Source organism: Oncorhynchus tshawytscha, unplaced genomic scaffold, assembly GCF_018296145.1.
Source record: "Oncorhynchus tshawytscha isolate Ot180627B unplaced genomic scaffold, Otsh_v2.0 Un_scaffold_88_pilon_pilon, whole genome shotgun sequence".
Classification (NCBI taxonomy): Eukaryota; Metazoa; Chordata; class Actinopteri; order Salmoniformes; family Salmonidae; genus Oncorhynchus; species Oncorhynchus tshawytscha.
The window spans coordinates 107,501-126,927 of record NW_024609646.1 but is presented as its reverse complement, the minus strand read 5'-3'; the positions used below and the strand labels follow the sequence as shown (position 1 = coordinate 126,927).

The 19,427-nt window shown below is 47.8% G+C and overlaps 1 protein-coding gene across 1 annotated transcript in view; it reads right to left on the bottom strand.

Moving 5' to 3' along the window:
* Positions 1 to 5,595: 5,595 nt before the first annotated feature.
* Positions 5,596 to 19,427, bottom strand: part of brd9 (bromodomain containing 9) — a 15,130-nt gene continuing 1,298 nt past the window's right edge. The window contains exons 4-17 of the mRNA XM_042316623.1: positions 18,167 to 18,302; positions 17,705 to 17,762; positions 17,043 to 17,187; positions 16,491 to 16,601; positions 15,167 to 15,363; positions 13,586 to 13,738; positions 10,309 to 10,379; positions 9,969 to 10,064; positions 9,210 to 9,342; positions 8,850 to 8,961; positions 8,292 to 8,345; positions 8,071 to 8,176; positions 7,601 to 7,777; positions 5,596 to 7,136 (exon numbers count right to left, since the gene is read on the bottom strand). Coding sequence (XP_042172557.1) covers positions 7,036 to 7,136; positions 7,601 to 7,777; positions 8,071 to 8,176; positions 8,292 to 8,345; positions 8,850 to 8,961; positions 9,210 to 9,342; positions 9,969 to 10,064; positions 10,309 to 10,379; positions 13,586 to 13,738; positions 15,167 to 15,363; positions 16,491 to 16,601; positions 17,043 to 17,187; positions 17,705 to 17,762; positions 18,167 to 18,302 — 1,650 coding nt within the window. The 3' untranslated portion in view covers positions 5,596 to 7,035. The remainder of the gene's footprint in view (positions 7,137 to 7,600; positions 7,778 to 8,070; positions 8,177 to 8,291; positions 8,346 to 8,849; positions 8,962 to 9,209; positions 9,343 to 9,968; positions 10,065 to 10,308; positions 10,380 to 13,585; positions 13,739 to 15,166; positions 15,364 to 16,490; positions 16,602 to 17,042; positions 17,188 to 17,704; positions 17,763 to 18,166; positions 18,303 to 19,427) is intronic.

The window sequence follows — 19,427 nt, the reverse complement described above, 5'->3', positions numbered from 1 at the left end:
GTGGCCTACGACTTCGCGGCTGAGCCGTTGTTGCTACTAGATGTTTCCACTTCACAATAACAGCTCTTACAGTTGCCCGGGCCAGCTCTAGCAGGGCAGAAATTTGACAAACTAACTTGTTGGAAAGGTGGCATCCTATGACAGTGCCACCTTGAAAGTCACTGAGCTCTTCAGTAAGGCCATTCTACTGCCAATGTTTGTCTATGGAGATTGCATGGCTGTGAGCTCGATTTTATACACCTGTCAGCAATGGGTGTGGCTGAAATAGCTGAATCCACTAATTTGATGGGCTGTCCACATACTTTTGTATATATAGTGTATATTGTTCCTTTGTATCCTGTTTCTTACCTGTCCCTAATTGTCTGAATGAACCCTTTTCATAACTTGATGGGCATAAACCAGCACAGACCTACTAACAACATTGACATTCATTTCAGTGTGATGTTTTGAACTCAACATTACATAGTCTCTTTCCTCACAGCCACAGAGATACAGTGGCTGTGAGAAGAGACGGAACATTGTGACGGAACAACTGTGTTACCTTTCCATGAATACAAGAGTCCATTCTAGAATTGTCCTTAAATAGAACAGACAGTCCAGCTAAAACTGGTGGGTTGGACATGTAGCTTAGCAACAATAGCTCTTGAGTGGCCTGTAAGAGACTCCACTCCAACATGCTTGTTCCTTTTCTCTCTAACAGTGGGCAGCCATGTAAACACAGGGACCTTTTCACAGCGGACCAACACAACCCACGTGATAACATCCTTTATGAGAGGAGGACTTCACAAGGAGGAAAGTTGGTAGGCTCCTGGGGCCTTATTATATATCAAGTGTCTCAGAGTAAAAGACTGCTGATTTAGGATCAGTTTAGCCATTTAGATAACAATGATCAGGATTACATGGACAGGGGGGAGTCTGATCCTAGATCAGCACTCCTACACTGAGATGGTTGATACATATTTTTAACCTTTATTTATCCTTTATTTAATTAGGCAAGTAGATACAAACAAATCCTTATTTACAAAGACAGCCTACCCCGGCCAAACCCTCCCCTAAGCCGGACGACACTGGGTCAATTGTGCACTGTCCTATGGGACTCCCAAATTACGGCCGGTTGTGATACAGCCCGGGATCGAACCAGGGTCTGTAGTGATGCCTTAGACCGCTGAGCCACCCGGGAGCCCTTTTATACTGCTCTGATATCTGCCCTCTTGAAAAGTACGAGATCAGACTCCACTGTATCATATCAATCCCTGAAGTGCCCAAAACATTTAAAGGAAAACTAATGACTGTGAGTACTGTGTAAAAACACAACCTGATGACACAGTGCTGTGTAAAAACACAACCTGATGACACAGTGCTGTGTAAAAACACAACCTGATGACACAGTACTGTGTAAAAACACAACCCGATGACACAGTGCTGTGTAAAAACACAACCCGATGACACAGTACTGTGTAAAAACACAACCCGATGACACAGTACTGTGTAAAAACACAACCTGATGACACAGTACTGTGTAAAAACACAACCTGATGACACAGTACTGTGTAAAAACACAACCTGATGACACAGTACTGTGTAAAAACACAACCTGATGACACAGTACTGTGTAAAAAAACAACCTGATGACACAGTATGTCACAAATCCCGTTTCCTGAGTCTGTTTTTTGCCTGTGTTCTGTCCTGGAGTGTTTTTTCCGGCGTCCTGGAACGCACCCTGTCTGGTTGCCGGGCAATGTAGCCAGTTGGGAGTTCTGATTACCTTAACCTGTATCCCATCAGCTATCTGCACACCTGGTCCTGATCATCATCTCTCCTCTTCATAAGCCCGGACCTGACATCCATTCCCTGCCGGATCGTTAGCCATGAACATTACTCACCCAGATCATTTACCCCATTCCCGCCTGGTCGTCGGAGGATTCCGCTTCCCCATTGGATCCACCTATTTACTCCCATCAACTCACCACCGCTGCCCGCTACGCCACCTGGATATATCTACCCATTCACATTCACTTGTAAATAAATACTCACCTTCTTCCTACTCACCTTGTCCTGGTCTGCTTCTGGGTTCGATTTTGAAGAAACGTGACAGAACGATCCGGCCAATAATGAACCCAGCAGACCTGGACTCCGTTTGCCATGCCATTACCCAGCAGGGGAAGACATTGGGACAACACAAGACGGCGCTACAGGAGATAGCGGGTGCAATCCAGAACTTATCTGCTAGCTTGACACAAATCCAGGATCAGCTCAGTTTGCTGGCGATTCATTCACCAGCTGTTTCACCCATCTCACCTGCCGTGTCTGATGCGGTTTCCTTCCGTGAACCCAAGGTACCGATGCCTGATAAATATGAAGGGGATTTGGGAAGATGCCGTTCTTTTCTTATGCAGTGTGGGTTAGTGTTTGATCTGCAGCCCCATTCTTACGCCACTGACAAGACTAGGATAGCCTTTGTTATTGAACTGCTGCGTGGAAGAGCTCTGGAATGGGCTTCAGCCGTTTGGGAACGACAGGAGACCTGCATGGCTTCATACCAGGAGTTCACGGGAGAGATGAGAAGGCTTTTTGACCATCCAGTCCGAGGTAAGGACGCAGCTAAACGTTTGTTCACTCTTCGCCAAGGAGCTCGCAGTGTGGCAGACTTTATGATCGAGTTCAGAACATTGTCTGTGGAGAGTGGTTGGAATGAGGAGTCACTACAAGTGACTTTTTACCAGGGGTTGTCGGAGCAACTCAAGGACGAGCTGATATCCTCATCTTCTCGAAGGAGCTTTCTAGCCACGTTCAGCATGTCAAGCAGGTCCTGCAGCGGTTATGGGAGAACCGTCTGTTCGTGAAGGCTGAGAAGTGCGATTTTCACGCCCACACAACGTCCTTCCTCGGGTACATCATCTCCAGGGGAGAGATCAAGATGGACCAAGAGAAGGTTCGGGCGGTTCGGGATTGGGTCCAGCCCGGTATGAGATTGCAGCTCCAGAGATTCCTGGGGTTTGCGAATTTTTATCAGAGGTTTATCCGTGATTACAGCCGGGTGGCCGCCCCTTTAACTGTACTGACGTCTTGCACCAGAAAGTTCTGTTGGTCTCCTGAGGCAGACCGAGCATTTCTAGATTTGAAGAGCCGATTCACCAACGCCCCGATTCTCTCTCAACCTGACACTTCTCGTCAGTTCGTTGTGGAGGTGGATGCGTCTGATGTGGGGGTGGGCGCCATCCTGTCCCAGCGTAGATCCACTGACTGTAAACTCCATCCCTGCGCCTTCTACTCTTGTCGTCTTTCTCCAGCTGAAAGAAACTATGATGTGGGTAACCGGGAGCTTCTCGCTGTGAAGCTTGCCTTGGAGGAGTGGCGTCACTGGTTGGAGGGAGCGGAGCAATCGTTTGTGGTCTGGACTGACCACAAGAATCTGGCTTACGTGCAATCGGCTAAACGTCTCAACTCCCGTCAGGCCCGGTGGGCTTTGTTTTTTGGACGCTTCAATTTTTCCCTGACGTTCCGACCTGGGTCGAAGAACGGGAAGGCGGACGCCCTGTCCCGGATGTTCTCCAAGACGGAGGAGAGTGGGGCCAAGACTGAGACGATTCTTCCCCAGAACGTTGTCGTGGGAGCCGTTACATGGAGGATTGAGGAGGAGGTGATGGCGGCTCTTCGGACACAGCCCGGGCCCGATAACGGTCCACCCGGTCGGTTGTTCGTGCCTGAGTCGGTTCGTTCTGCTGTCCTTCAGTGGTCCCACGCCAGCAAGATAGCTTGTCACCCTGGTGTTGCTCGGACTATGGCGTTACTGCGCAGACGATTTTGGTGGCCTGCCATGGGAGAAGATACCCGGAGGTTTGTTGCCGCTTGTCCTGTTTGTGCGCAGAATAAGAGTACCAATCGGGCCAGCTCTGGGTTTCTTCACCCCCTACCTATTCCCCGGCGACCTTGGTCGCATCTGGCCCTGGATTTTGTCACGGGGTTGCCCTCTTCTGTTGGTAACACGGTTATTCTGACCATTGTGGATAGATTCAGCAAGTTTGCCCACTTTGTTCCCCTCTCCAAGCTGCCTTCTGCCACTGAGATGTCCGAGATCCTGGTTAGGGAGGTGTTCAGGGTCCACGGGTTGCCCTGTGACATTGTTTCTGACCGTGGTCCTCAGTTTACCTCTCCTGTCTGGAAATCCTTCTGTTTGGCCATTGGAGCTACAGTCAGTCTCACATCTGGATTTCACCCCCAATCTAATGGTCAGGCGGAGAGAGCCAACCAGAAGATGGAGTCCACGCTGCGCTGTCTTGTTTCCTCTGATCCCACCTCTTGGTCCTCTCAATTACCCTGGGTCGAGTATGCTCATAATACTCTCCCTTCATCTGCCACTGGGATGTCTCCCTTCCAGTGCCTGTACGGTTACCAACCTCCCTTGTTTCCTTCTCAGGAGCGGGATCTCTCGGTTCCTTCTGTCCAGACCCACATTCGCCGTTGCCACCGCACCTTAAGGTTTCTGACCGGTATCAGATCCAGGCGAATCGTCACCGTATTCCTGCCCCCGCTTATACCGTTGGAGATTGGGTTTGGTTGGCTACACGGGATCTTCCTCTACGGACTGAGTCGAGGAAACTGTCACCGAAGTTCATTGGTCCGTTTGTAGTGGAGAAGATCATTAATCCTGTTGTGGTCCGACTCAAGTTGCCTGCTACACTAAGAGTACATCCCACCTTTCATGTCTCCTGCCTCAAGCCGGTTCTCCTCAGTCCTCTGTTGCCCCCTCCTCCTCGGATGATCGGAGGTGGTCCTGTCTACACGGTGCGCCGCATCATGGACTCCAGACGGCGGGGTCGAGGGTTCCAGTATTTAGTGGATTGGGAAGGATATGGTCCTGAGGAGAGGAGTTGGATTCCTCGGCATCAGATCCTTGACGATGACCTGCTTCGTGACTTTTACCGCCTCCACCCTGGTGCTCCGGGTAGTCCGCCCGGTGGCGTTCGTCGGAGGGGGGGTACTGTCACGAATCCCGTTTCCTGAGTCTGTTTCTTGCCTGTGTTCTGTCCTGGAGTGTTTTTCCCGGCGTCCTGGAACGCACCCTGTCTGGTTGCCGGGCAATGTAGCCAGTTGGGAGTTCTGATTACCCGCACCTGTATCCCATCAGCTATCTGCACACCTGGTCCTGATCATCATCTCTCCTCTTCATAAGCCCGGACCTGACATTCATTCCCTGCCGGATCGTTAGCCATGAACATTACTCACCCGGATCATTTACCCCATTCCCGCCTGGTCGTCGGAGGATTCCGCTTCCCCATTGGATCCACCTATTTACTCCCATCAACTCAACACCGCTGCCCGCTACGCCACCTGGATATATCTACCCATTCACATTCACTTGTAAATAAATACTCACCTTCTTCATACTCTCCTTGTCCTGGTCTGCTTCTGGGTTCGATTTTGAAGAAATGTGACACAGTACTGTGTAAAAACACAACCTGATGACACAGTACTGTGTAAAAACACAACCTGATGACACAGTGCTGTGTAAAAACACAACCTGATGGCACAGTACTGTGTAAAAACACAACCTGATGACACAATACTGTGTAAAAACACAACCTGATGACACAGTACTGTGTAAAAACACAACCTGTGGCGACTTTATTCTCTTAAGTATAGCACACATACAAATAATCTGTACAATCATGATGACCTTCCACAACATGTCTGAGGTTCTCTCTCGTTGTCCCCGGTGTGTTGAGAGCACAGAGTCAGACAACAAAACAACCAGTGTGGTTAAATACAGGACGTCAGTTCAGCTCTGAGTAGAAGTTTCCTCTAAGCCACAGATCTAGGATCAGATTACCCATCAAACAATGTCTGACCCCAGACCAGTAGTTAGAGGCATCTTCTACCATCTCCCTAGTAGTTTCTCAATAACAGTATCGCAATACTCAGAAGTCTGAATGTTGGATACACCAGAGACACATTTGTTTGTTTTTCAAGCTACAGAAAACAATATTTTAGATAAAGCATGTTTTTAAAGAGTTAAAACAGTTTTGTTTCCTTTTTTGCCTTGGAAAGTTGAGTATCATAATATAGTGATACTGGTATTGTGACCAGAGCTACCCCAGTTAGAGGTAACTTGCCAGTGTGTGGGTTAGCTGTTGGATGTGGAGCCTGGCTCTGGAGACTGGAGGAACTCATAGGTCAGCTGTTGGATGTGGAGCCTGGCTCTGGAGACTGGAGGAACTCATAGGTCAGCTGTTGGATGTGGAGCCTGGCTCTGGAGACTGGAGGAACTCATAGGTCAGCTGTTGGATGTGGAGACTGGAGGAACTCATAGGTCAGCTGTTGGATGTGGAGACTGGAGGAACTCATAGGTCAGCTGTTGGATGTGGAGCCTGGCTCTGGAGACTGGAGGAACTCATAGGTCAGCTGTTGGATGTGGAGCCTGGCTCTGGAGACTGGAGGAACTCATAGGTTAGCTGTTGGATGTGGAGCCTGGCTCTGGAGACTGGAGGAACTCATAGGTCAGCTGTTGGATGTGGAGCCTGGCTCTGGAGACTGGAGGAACTCATAGGTCAGCTGTTGGATATGGAGCCTGGCTCTGGAGACTGGAGGAACTCATAGGTCAGCTGTTGGATGTGGAGCCTGGCTCTGGAGACTGGAGGAACTCATAGGTCAGCTGTTGGATGTGGAGCCTGGCTCTGGAGACTGGAGGAACTCATAGGTCAGCTGTTGGATGTGGAGCCTGGCTCTGGAGACTGGAGGAACTCATAGGTCAGCTGTTGGATGTGGAGCCTGGCTCTGGAGACTGGAGGAACTCATAGGTCAGCTGTTGGATGTGGAGCCTGGCTCTGGAGACTGGAGGAACTCATAGGTCAGCTGTTGGATGTGGAGCCTGGCTCTGGAGACTGGAGGAACTCATAGGTCAGCTGTTGGATGTGGAGCCTGGCTCTGGAGACTGGAGGAACTCATAGGTCTGCTGTTGGATGTGGAGCCTGGCTCTGGGGACTGGAGGAACTCATAGGTCAGCTGTTGGATGTGGAGACTGGAGGAACTCATAGGTCAGCTGTTGGATGTGGAGCCTGGCTCTGGAGACTGGAGGAACTCATAGGGGTCATGAACCATCTCAGACTGGTCACCAACACCCAGGTGTGAGGGACTCCCTGAGGAGGAACATAGAAAAACCAACGGTCATTGAAACAAAGCACATCCATCACATGTCTACGAAGCCTTTGAAACGTTGAAACTCATGTCTCATAACATTTTACATGACATTTATGAATTTGGCAGAAGATCTTATCCAGAGCGTCTGTCCTTACATTTTTAAGTGACTGATGGGATATACCGAGCCTGTAAGTGTCAACAAGGCACAAAATGGCAACTAGCACAGACAGACCAAATCCTGCATGTTTCTGACACTGGCTCAGCGAGGCAGGTGGAGGGGCACCTTTCTCAGTCCCAAATGGCACCCTATTCCATACATAGCACACTACTTTTGACCAGAGCTCTATGGGCTCTGGTCAAAAGTAGTACACTATATAGGGATTAGGGTGTCATTTGGGACTTACAAACTGATACAGCAAGGTAAGTGGATGAGCTCCAGACAGTGTTGTCCTGCAGTCCTTACCCAGGTGGTGCTGGTCCCTGTCGGAGGTCCCTGACAGGGAGGAGAGGTTAGAGGAGGGTCTGGAGCCTCCCCTCTCCACCTGGCCCTCCTGGAACTCCTGCAGCAGCTTGGCTGCCTCCTCAAAGTGCTGCTGACTGACCCCGTCTTCATGCCCCGGCTCCTTCTTCACTGACTTCCCTGAGAGCAGAGGAGGGACACAGGGAAAACCATTACAGTCATACAAGTGGTGAAGATGACAGGGTCCGCATACCGAACAGCACCCTATTCCCTGTATAGTGCACTACTTTAGGGCTATGGTAAACAATCACTATAAAGACTATGTATGCCTGCGTGTGTCTGTGTGTGTGTGTGTGTGTCTGTGTGTGGGTGTGTGTGTGTTTATATATCTGTATGGGGGGTGGAGGTAAACACACAGGTGGTTAAGATAATGGAAGCGATACTACTGATTTACAACCAGGTAAGATCCTCACCTAAAGAGTTGAGCATGGACATCTCCAGAGACATGTCAGAGTAGCTCTTCATGGACATGAAGTCCAGCACTGAGCTGCCCTCTCCCAGACCTGTCCCATCAGCCATCTGGGCAAATACACACATCTGGAGGGTCAACCATGTTGGGCAAGCAGGATGGACACACACACACACACACACACACTGTAAGCATATTCAATTGAACAGCTGTAAAATACTTTACCTGCATATCGTAAATGTTGCTCTTGGTTTCGTCTGGTAACGCCATGTTTCTTTTCTGAAACACAAGACGACATGTTACTACCACATTAACATAATGTTAAACCCAGCTTCTACCACTAGTTAAAACTAGTTAACATAATGTACATATAGACCCAGCTTCTACCACGAGTCAAAACTAGTTAACATAAAAGTAGCAGGAAAAATAATCTATCTGTAAATACCCATGCCCCCTCTAACAAAGGACTTACTGTCCCCCCCAGACGGGACCCACACGGTGTGCTTTAGGAAGTCATACGTGTGACTGCCCCCAGACAGGACCCCCATGGTGTGCTTTAGGAAGTCATATGTGATGGTGTGTCCCCCAGACAGGACCCCCATGGTGTGCTTTAGGAAGTCATATGTGATGGTGTCCCCCCCAGACAGGACCCCCATGGTGTGCTTTAGGAAGTCATATGTGATGGTGTCCCCCAGATGGCCCGGGTCAAAGGCAGAGCCCGAGATAGGGCATAGGGGGCCATTTGGGGCCCAGCCTGTATGAGTGTGTTAATGGGGTACAGACCTGTCTGATCTGGTAGACAGCCTTAGAGTGGTCCCCTGCAGTCATCTTATCCAGCAACCCGTCAACCAAACGCTTAGTAACGTTCCCACAACCTTTAACAAACTCCTGAATACTGGAATGAGGAAGGAGACAGCATTTACACAGTATATACTATAACGTTAAGTCTTTCTCATACAGCACGTTAGATGTGCACAGCAGGAAGGGTAGCAAAATTGTGGTAAATTTCCCCCAAAATTCCCAGATTTTCCAGAAATCCCAGGATTCCTAGATTTCCTTATTATTGCATCCTGATTCCAGGAACGGTCCAATGGGAACCCGAACTCCAGTAATGATACCAGTGCTGCTACAGCATCGACTAACCTGAGAGCACACTGCACCCCAGTCTCATCCCCGTAGGCTGAGTAGAGCAGGTCCATCTCATCAGGCAGCAGGTCTGGGTAGATGGAGTTGTTCTGCAGGGTCTGGGTGTTGTAGGTACTGCTCAGGAACGTCACTACACACACACACGCATGCATGCACACACGACAAGCAGAAGAAGGAAGCCTTGGAAGAAATTCTCTCTCTCTCTCATCATAGCCAACATTATGAAAGACAGAATCTAGAACGTCTAAGAGGCAGGAGGTCCCATTGACTTTTTTACATGGTCAGGACATGTATCCAACGTGTTAGCTAACCGCTAAGCAGCAGGAGGTCCCATTGACTTTTTTACATGGTCAGGACATGTATCCAACGTGTTAGCTAACCGCTAAGCAGCAGGAGGTCCCATTGACTTTTTTACATGGTCAGGACATGTATCCAACGTGTTAGCTAACCGCTAAGCAGCAGGAGGTCCCATTGACTTTTTTACATGGTCAGGACATGTATCCAACGTGTTAGCTAACCGCTAAGCAGCAGGAGGTCCCATTGACTTTTTTACATGGTCAGGACATGTATCCAACGTGTTAGCTAACCGCTAAGCAGCAGGAGGTCCCATTGACTTTTTTACATGGTCAGGACATGTATCCAACGTGTTAGCTAACCGCTAAGCAGCAGGAGGTCCCATTGACTTTTTTACATGGTCAGGACATGCATCAAACGTGTTAGCTAACCGCTAAGCAGCTTTGTACTTTCTGTACATACCCTTGTGTCTCCTGTCATCTTTGAAACCCAGTGTTGTTAATCCAGGAAGGAGCTTATTGGACAGAGAGCTCAGGTCCACAGGGTGGGTCTCCTCCTCTGGGAAGCAGAGACAGAACAGGTACTTCCCTCTGTGTCACATGGTATAGAACATCTTGGACATTTATCTGATACAGTACATCTATACAGGTTCTATATCTGTGTCCCAAATGGCAGCCTATTCCTATGAGTGCACTACTTTTGACCAGGGTCCATTGGGTCCGTAGGGCTCTGGTCAAAAGTAGTGTACTGCTGGGACTGTGATTTCCCACTGGATAATACCAGAGAAAAGTAGGGAACAAACCTTTTGCTTCTGGATTCAGCTGAACTACAGTGTATAACAGATTACCATCAGGCTCTTTCCTCAGGTAACATCTGAAAACGTGTTAGCTAGGAACACAAGGTCCCATTGACTTTTTCACTGGGGCACATGGTCAGGACATGAACATCAAACACTAGAAACCATGCTAATCAGCCATGTGGTCACTTCCACACAGTGTCACCGGGACACTACAACCATGTGGTCACCGGGACACTAGAAACATGGGTAACAAACCATTTGCTTCTGGATTCAGAACCATGTGGTCACCGGGACACTAGAACCATGTGGTCACACTAGGTCCATGTGGTCACCGGGGACACTAGAACCATGTGGTCACTGGGACACTAGAACCATGTGGTCACTGGGACACTAGAACCATGTGGTCACTGGGACACTAGAACCATGTGGTCACTGGGACACTAGAACCATGTGAACCATGTCACTGGGGGACACTAGAACCATGTGGTCACTGGGGGACACTAGAACCATGTGGTCACTGGACACTAGAACCATGTGGTCACCGGGACACTAGAACCATGTGGTCACTGGGACACTAGAACCATGTGGTCACACACTAGAACCATGTGGTCACTGGGACACTAGAACCATGTGGTCACTGGGACACTAGAACCATGTGGTCACTGGGACACTACAACCATGTGGTCACTGGGACACTACAACCATGTGGTCACTGGGACACTAGAACCATGTGGTCACTGGGACACTAGAACCATGTGGTCACTGGGACACTAGAACCATGTGGTCACTGGGACACTAGAACCATGTGGTCACTGGGACACTAGAACCATGTGGTCACTGGGACACTAGAACCATGTGGTCACTGGGACACTAGAACCATGTGGTCACTGGGACACTAGAACCATGGACACACTAGAACCATGTGGTCACTGGGACACTAGAACCATGTGGTCACTGGGACACTAGAACCATGTGGTCACTGGGACACTAGAACCATGTGGTCACTGGGACACTAGAACCATGTGGTCACTAGAACATGTGGTCACTGGGACACTAGAACCATGTGGTCACTGGGACACTAGAACCATGTGGTCACTGGGACATGTGGTCACTGGGACACTAGAACCATGTGGTCACTGGGACACTAGAACCATGTGGTCACTGGAACACTAGAACCATGTGGTCACCGGGACACTAGAACCATGTGGTCACCGGGACACTACAACCATGTGGTCACCAGGATAACTAAACATAGATCAACCCTGGCATCCACTTTAAATATCCATCTATTAAACCTAACTCAAAGCCAGGGATTCGAACCAGCAACCCTCCACTTCTCTAACCTCTAGGCTAGCAGTCGTATCTGATTAAAACACACTGTTGTATTGAGTACAGTACCTTGGACCTGGGCATATAGCAGCTGATCATTATATACAGTGTTTATTTGGGATTTAACACTATTTTGGTTACTACATGATTCCATATGTGTTATTTCATAGTTTTGATGTCTTCACTATTATTCTACAATGTAGAAAACAAAGAAAAACTAAGAAAAACACACATAAAGAAACTTGGTAATGTGTACACTACCGGTCAAAGGTTTTACAACACCTACTCATTCAAGGGTTTTTCTTTATTTGTACTATTTTCTACATTGTAGAATAATAGTGAAGACATCACAACTATGAAATAACACATATGGAATCATGTAGTAACCAAAAAAGTGTTTAAAAAAAATCAACATATATTTTATATTTGAGATTCTTCAAGTAGCCCCCCTTTGCCTTGATGACAGTTTTGCACACTCTTGGCATTCTCTCAACCAGCTTCATGGAGGTAGTCACCTGGAATGTATTTCAATTAACAAGTGTGCCTTCTTAAAATTTCATTTGTGGAATTTCTTTCCTTCTTAATATGTTTGAGGCAATCAGTTGTGTTGTGACAAGGTGGGTGGGGCTATACAGAAGATATCCCTATTTAGTAAAATACCAAATCCATATTAAGGCAAGAACAGCTCAAATAAGCAAAGAGAAACGACAGTCCATCATTACTTTAAGACATGAAGGTCAATCAAAACGGAAAATGTAAAGAACTTTGAAAGTTTCTTCAAGTGCAGTCGCAAAAACCATCAAGCACTGTGATGAAACTGGCTCTAATGAGGACCGCCACAGAAAAGCAAGACCCAGAGTTACCTCTGCTGCAGAGGATACGTTCATTAGAGTTACCAGTATCAGAAATTGCTGCCCAAATAAATGCTTCACAGAGTTCAAGTAACAGACACATCTCAACATCAACTGTTCAGAGGAGACTGTGTGAATCAGGCCTTCATGGTTGAATTGCTGCAAAGAAACCACTGCTAAAGGACACCAATAAGAAGAAGAGACTTGCTTGGGCCAAGAAACACGAGCAATGGACATTAGACCGGAGGGAATCTGCCCTTTGGTCTGGAGTCCAAATTGTAGATTTTTGGTTCCAACCACTGTGTCTTTGTGAGACGCAACCACTGTGTCTTTTCCCACGGTGCAGAGGAGGAGGTGTGATGGTGTGGGTGAACGGATGATCTCTGCATGTGGTGAAGCATGGAGGATGATCTGATCTCTGCATGTGTATTTCCCACTTGGAGGAGGAGGTGTTATGGTGTGGGTGAACGGATGATCTCTGCATGTGTATTTCCCACTGTAAAGCATGGAGGAGGTGTGATGGTGTGGGGGTGCTTTGCTGGTGATACTGTCTGTGATTTATTTAGAATTCAAGGCACACTTAACCAGCATGGCTACCACAGCATTCTGCAGTGATACGCCATCCCATCTGGTTTTGGGCTATCATTTGTTTTTCAACAGGACAATGACCCAACACACCTCCAGGCTGTGTAAGGGCTATTTTACCAAGAAGGAGAGTGATGGAGTGCTGTATCAGATGACCTGACCTCCACAATCACCCGACCTCAACTAAATTGAGATGGTTTGGGATGAGTTGGACCGCAGAGTGAAGGAAAAGCAGCCAACAAGTGCTCAGCATTATGGGAACTCCTTCACGACTGTTGGAAAAGCATTCCAGGTGAAGCTGGTTGAGAGAATGCCAAGAGTGTGTAACGCTGTCATCAAGGTAAAGGGTGGCTATTTGAAGAATATCAATTTGTATAACACTTTTTTGGTTAATACATGATTCCATATGTGTTACTTTATAGTTTTTATGTCTTCACTATTATTCTACAATGTAGAAAATAGTAAAAAAATAAAGAAAAACCCTGGAATGAGTAAAACCCTGGAATGAGTAAAACCCTGGAATGAGTATATATACCTTGGAGTTGGGCATGTATCGGTTGATGCGGTCGTGTGCTTCATCTGCAGCGTGCTCCACCAGGGCCAGAACGTGTTCCTCCGCTGTGCTGTCAGTCAGGCTGCAGGCGTTCCCCTCTGGCTCATACAGGTAACTGCTGGGACCACAGAGATGCACACGGTCACTCCACAGATCACTGGTTAATACAGGTGACTGCTGGGACCACATTCTGCCGCCCCTACAAGAATAGTCCCAGTAAGCAAAATTACGTTGAAAAGACGTCTTAGCTAGGTATTTTTTTCCAGATGTTGAAGTTTAGGTTCTGAATAAAAGGTGATTTTCAGTTCTAAATGAAAGGTGAAAAGATTAATTAAATGATTTAATATATTTAATAGACATATAATTTTGGGCCAAATCAAGGCTAGTCCAGACCGGACAAAATCTGAAACAAACAGAAGTGTATGATGGGTTCAGAGTTGATCCGGATTGGACTAGAACACAACGTCCGTGTAAATCAAGGCCAAATCAAAAAAAGACGTCAGCGTCGGTCCGTGCTTACTGAGGTATAGTGGCTTTATTCATCCCGATTCCTGTCACTAATCAACTTGTCTCTTTAAGCTCTGAATATCAGCTACTCAACTCCACCAGGAGGAGTTATCCTAAGCCTATTTGCAGTGTGTTTACACAGCGGGAAATGCACAAGTATTTCATGTTTTCGCTATGATCAGCTCGTAAAAACATTGATGGATACAAACTTGAAACCACTGATCATGACAATTTAACCCACGGGATGAAACTCCTGGACAAAAGTTGTGAGTAGCCTGATTGTCCATTTGACTTTGACCTGTCCTGTTGTTAGGATGTGTTGTTTGTTAACATGTCAGCACTTTTCTATTTTGATGGGAGAAACCTGTACGATATAAAAGGTTTCCATCTCATTACATTGTCATCCATTTTATCTCCAGCCTGTAGGCTACAGAAAAGGACACCTACTCTTTCTATCTGTATCTGTTACATGGTGGTAGATGACTTTATTGACAGAATGTTGGTGGTGTGCCGCAGCGACGTGTCTCTCCGACAGCACCCTGGAGAGGCGCGACAGGAATGGACAAGATAAATATTCGGAGTCTCTTCCTTTGTCAAAATGGGCACTGCTTATCATAGGGTGGCATCAGCTCTCACCTAAAAAGCCCTTAGGACACTGGCTGAGAGAAATTGCCATTATTTTTGGGCAGAATTATGTGTTGTTGTAAATGCGCCTTGGTTAGTTTAGCTCAGAAATTGCTAAACTCATAGGCGGCTGCCTAATCCTGCCTAATGAGCGGGCCGGCCCTGGCTGGGACCACAGAGATACACACTGTTACTCTACAGTTCCTGGTTATGTTGCATGTTGGATGGAACATGTAGGATACATGAGTCCTACAATGAGCACCATACAGCAGTGGTTTATGGTCCTCGTCCATCACATTGTACCAAGCCCGGGATAACAGAAGGGGATGAAGTACACGGAGTACATGATGCATGAGACCAACATCTACCGAAGTCAAGACACTGGACTAGAGAGTAGGCCAGTCCATTCTACCTGATGACTTCCTTCATATCTTTGATGTCTTTGGGTTTCTTGGATTTCTTGGCCGACGCCGACTCCACGGGCATGGAGATGACCTCCGGAGGGGGCTCCTCAGACGCCAAGTCCTCATCCCCTAAAATGGCCGCCTGCTGAGAGAAATCCATGTCCTGCATGAAAGACATGCTGCGCTTCAGTGCTAACAGCCGCTCCTGTAAACAGAGCAGAGCCACAGAAAAAGAGCCAGAGAGAGAGAGAGAACCACAGAAAGAGAACCACAGGGAGAGAAAGAGAACCAAAGGGAATTGCTTTATACTCCATCTGCCACAACTCAGCCAGAGAGTGATAGGATGGCTGGTGGGATGGGATGGCTGGTAGGATGGCTGGTGGGATGGGATGGCTGGTGGGATGGCAGGATGGGATGGCTGGTAGGATGACTGGTGGGATGGCTGGTGGGATGGCTGGTGGGACAGGATGGCTGGTGGGATGGCAGGATGGTGGTGGGATGGCAGGATGGTGGTGGGATGGTGGTGGGATGGCTGGTGGATGGGATTGTCTGGTGGGATGGTATGGCAGTGGGATGGCTGGTGGGATGGTATGTCAGGATGGGATAGCTGGTGGGATTGTCTGGTGGGATGGGATTGGCTGGTGGGATGGTATGTCAGGATGTTATGTCAGGATGGGATGGCTGGATGGGATGTCGGGATGGGATGGCTGGATGGGATGGTGGTGGAATGGGATGTCAGGATGGGATGGCTGGTGGGATGGTGATGGAATGGGATGTCGGGATGGGATGGCTGGATGGGATGGTGGTGGAATGGGATGTCAGGATGGGATGGCTGGTGGGATGGTGATGGAATGGGATGTCAGGATGGGATGGCTGGTGGGATGGTGATGGAATGGGATGTCAGGATGGGATGGCTGGATGGGATGGTGGTGGTGAGTCTAACTGCGATGGTGATGATTGTTAGGAGGGAAAACATTGATCAAACATCTTGAGTCACACGTCTGCCTTCTATCTGCTTAGTTGTTCTACAGTCTCCTGAAATGGTCCAATAAAGAAATATACAAGGACGTCACAGTGTGGTGTGTCTGAAGTAAAACCACACAGAGGCAAATCTGTTTCACAAAGCCAGAGAGGAAGAAGAATGACCAACATGTGAAACGACAGAGAGAGAACAGAAAAGGACAAGACAAGGGGAAACAGGACTCCACCAGCGAAGACATCTGTCACAGGAAAGGTAAATACATGGATGGGTTATGAACATCAGCATGCACAACAAATCATACACTGACAATGAGGCCTCTATCCGCCCCTCATAGAGACACTACTCATTACTTTGCTCATCATCTTGAAGCCAGTGTGCAGCAGTTTCTTGGCAGCCTTGTAGTAAACGGTCTCCGGGCGGTTGTACACCATGGCATTATCACACATCAGCTTGAAGTCCGCCTGCAACAGAGGAAGCAACCGCTTTACAACAACAAGCTCCCCGCCACTCAATTACAAATAGAAAACTGATGCAAATACTTCAACACAAATATTTGTTTCATTGAAGCAAATAAATATCCTCCCTTTGAAAACACTATCAATGTTATGAATGTAACCACTATGTACAGCACACACATTCCATTTCCACAAGTTATATCAACGTGATAACGCCAAGGCTCTTTCACAATTCATCTTTCCCTGATTCCTTGTATCTTCTATCCTTGTCACCTTCTCAAAATGCTCAAGGGGAGGCCCGTTGGACCATCTCCTCCAATACAGTTCAGAAAGAGGTGAGGAATCACTGAAAGACGTATTGAGATACATCTCAAAATTCTAAACATAACAGTTCCTGTGATCTGTGATGGACAGATCGCCATGTGGTCGCTTGTAGCATCACCTCACCTTGAACTCCGTGACGGTTTTGTACTCGTTGTCTGTGATCTTGTCGTTCATGGTGCTGAAATCCATGGGGTGTTTGATTATCACAGAGTAACCTGGAGCGATGGCGTCTGTCACTGGGAAAGTGAAGAACCCATGGGCATCCTTCCTGGAAAGACAAACAGAAGTCTTCGTACCGACTGAACTGACTTTCATGTCACCAACAGGCAAAATCCAGAGATGGATCTGTCACTGAACACATTTACATGTGCACAGTATTCCAGATAGTAGCTCATATCCCACTTCAGGTCTTATTCGGGGTAAGCTGTTTACATGCACCTTTGATATGTGAACCTGAACCTGACAGCACAGAACATGAAAAACAACACTCATGATATGTGAACCTGAACCTGACAGCACAGAACATGAAAAACAACACTCATGATATGTGAACCTGAACCTGACAGCACAGAACATGAAAAACAACAGTAAACGGGATAAGATGTTGACATGCCGCAGTATCCCGTCTAAGATCAGCATATCCCAGGCATCTTATCCTGGTTTTTCATAACCAGGATACAAACTGATATGTTTATACGTGTCAACTCAAAAACAGAATAGTTTGGAATAATAACGGGATAATTGGTGTTCATGTAAACATGCTCCATGTTGTCAGAGAGCCGTACCTCTGAAGCTGGCGCAGGAAGTGTTCCAGGAGCTGCTGTCGAGGGGTGCACTCACTCTCTGAGGGAAGAGACGATCACAACCTGTTTTACATTAGCCTTTAACACCTCAGATTACTATGGATGGACAATGTATGTTATGATTAAGCAATAAGGCCAGAGGGGGTGTGGTATAAGACCAATGTACCACGGCTAAGGTCTGTTCTTATGCATAACACAATGCGGAGTGCCTGGATACAGCCCTTAACCGTGGTAACAAACCCCCGAGGTGCCTTATTGCTATTACAAACGGGTTACCAACGGAATTAGAGCAGTAAAAATAAATATTGTGTCATACCCGTGGTATACGGTCTGATATAGCACAGCTGTCAGCCAATCAGCATTCAGGGCTGGAACCACCCAGCTTATAATCAGTAATAACATGTGTAAAAACATAACAACACAAGAGAACAGCTAGATTATTACCCGGGGCTGTCCTGCAAGCCCTGACAGGCCGGTCTCCTGGTTGCTCCACCTCTACCTTGATGTTGGGGTGAAACTGGTCCATCACCTCTGGCTCCATCTCAGACCTCTCCCTCTTCCTCTTCTTCTCCTCCTGCTGCTGAGACAGACACAACAGGAGTCAGTGACATGGTCCTTATTAAACTACTGGAGATGGCCCTATGATCTCCTATCTATTATGGTTAGGGTTAGTGTTACTGCTGCACGTACAGTGTACAAATGAGTAATTATAATGCGTGCTAGACTGTAGCAAAGGCATTAATGTACAGTGTTGCCAAACACAAACCAGGAGGTCTCCAGTTCCAATATCTCCTGTAGGACCAGGAGGTCTCCAGCTCCACTATCTCCTGTAGGACCAGGAGGTCTCCAGTTCCACTATCTCCTATAGGACCAGGAGGTCTCCAGTTCCACTATCTCCTGTAGGACCAGGAGGTCTCCAGTTCCACTATCTCCTGTAGGACCAGGAGGTCTCCAGTTCCACTATCTCCTGTAGGACCAGGAGGTCTCCAGTTCCACTATCTCCTGTAGGACCAGGAGGTCTCCAGTTCCACTATCTCCTGTAGGACCAGGAGGTCTCCAGTTCCACTATCTCCTGTAGGACCAGGAGGTCTCCAGTTCCACTATCTCCTGTAGGACCAGGAGGTCTCCAGTTCCACTATCTCCTGTAGGACCAGGAGGTCTCCAGTTCCACTATCTCCTATAGGACCAGGAGGTCTCCAGTTCCACTATCTCCTGTAGGACCAGGAGGTCTCCAGTTCCACTATCTCCTGTAGGACCAGGAGGTCTCCAGTTCCACTATCTCCTGTAGGACCAGGAGGTCTCCAGTTCCACTATCTCCTGTAGGACCAGGAGGTCTCCAGTTCCACTATCTCCTGTAGGACCAGGAGGTCTCCAGTTCCACTATCTCCTGTAGGACCAGGAGGTCTCCAGTTCCACTATCTCCTGTAGGACCAGGAGGTCTCCAGCTCCACTATCTCCTGTAGGACCAGGAGGTCTCCAGTTCCACTATCTCCTATAGGACCAGGAGGTCTCCAGTTCCACTATCTCCTATAGGACCAGGAGGTCTCCAGTTCCACTATCTCCTATAGGACCAGGAGGTCTCCAGTTCCACTATCTCCTGTAGGACCAGGAGGTTTCCCGACTATATGATCTCCAGGAAAACATTATAGGCTCTAGGGATCAAGTAAGCTTTTCATAGGATGCTGTAGACCATGTGTATCCTGTA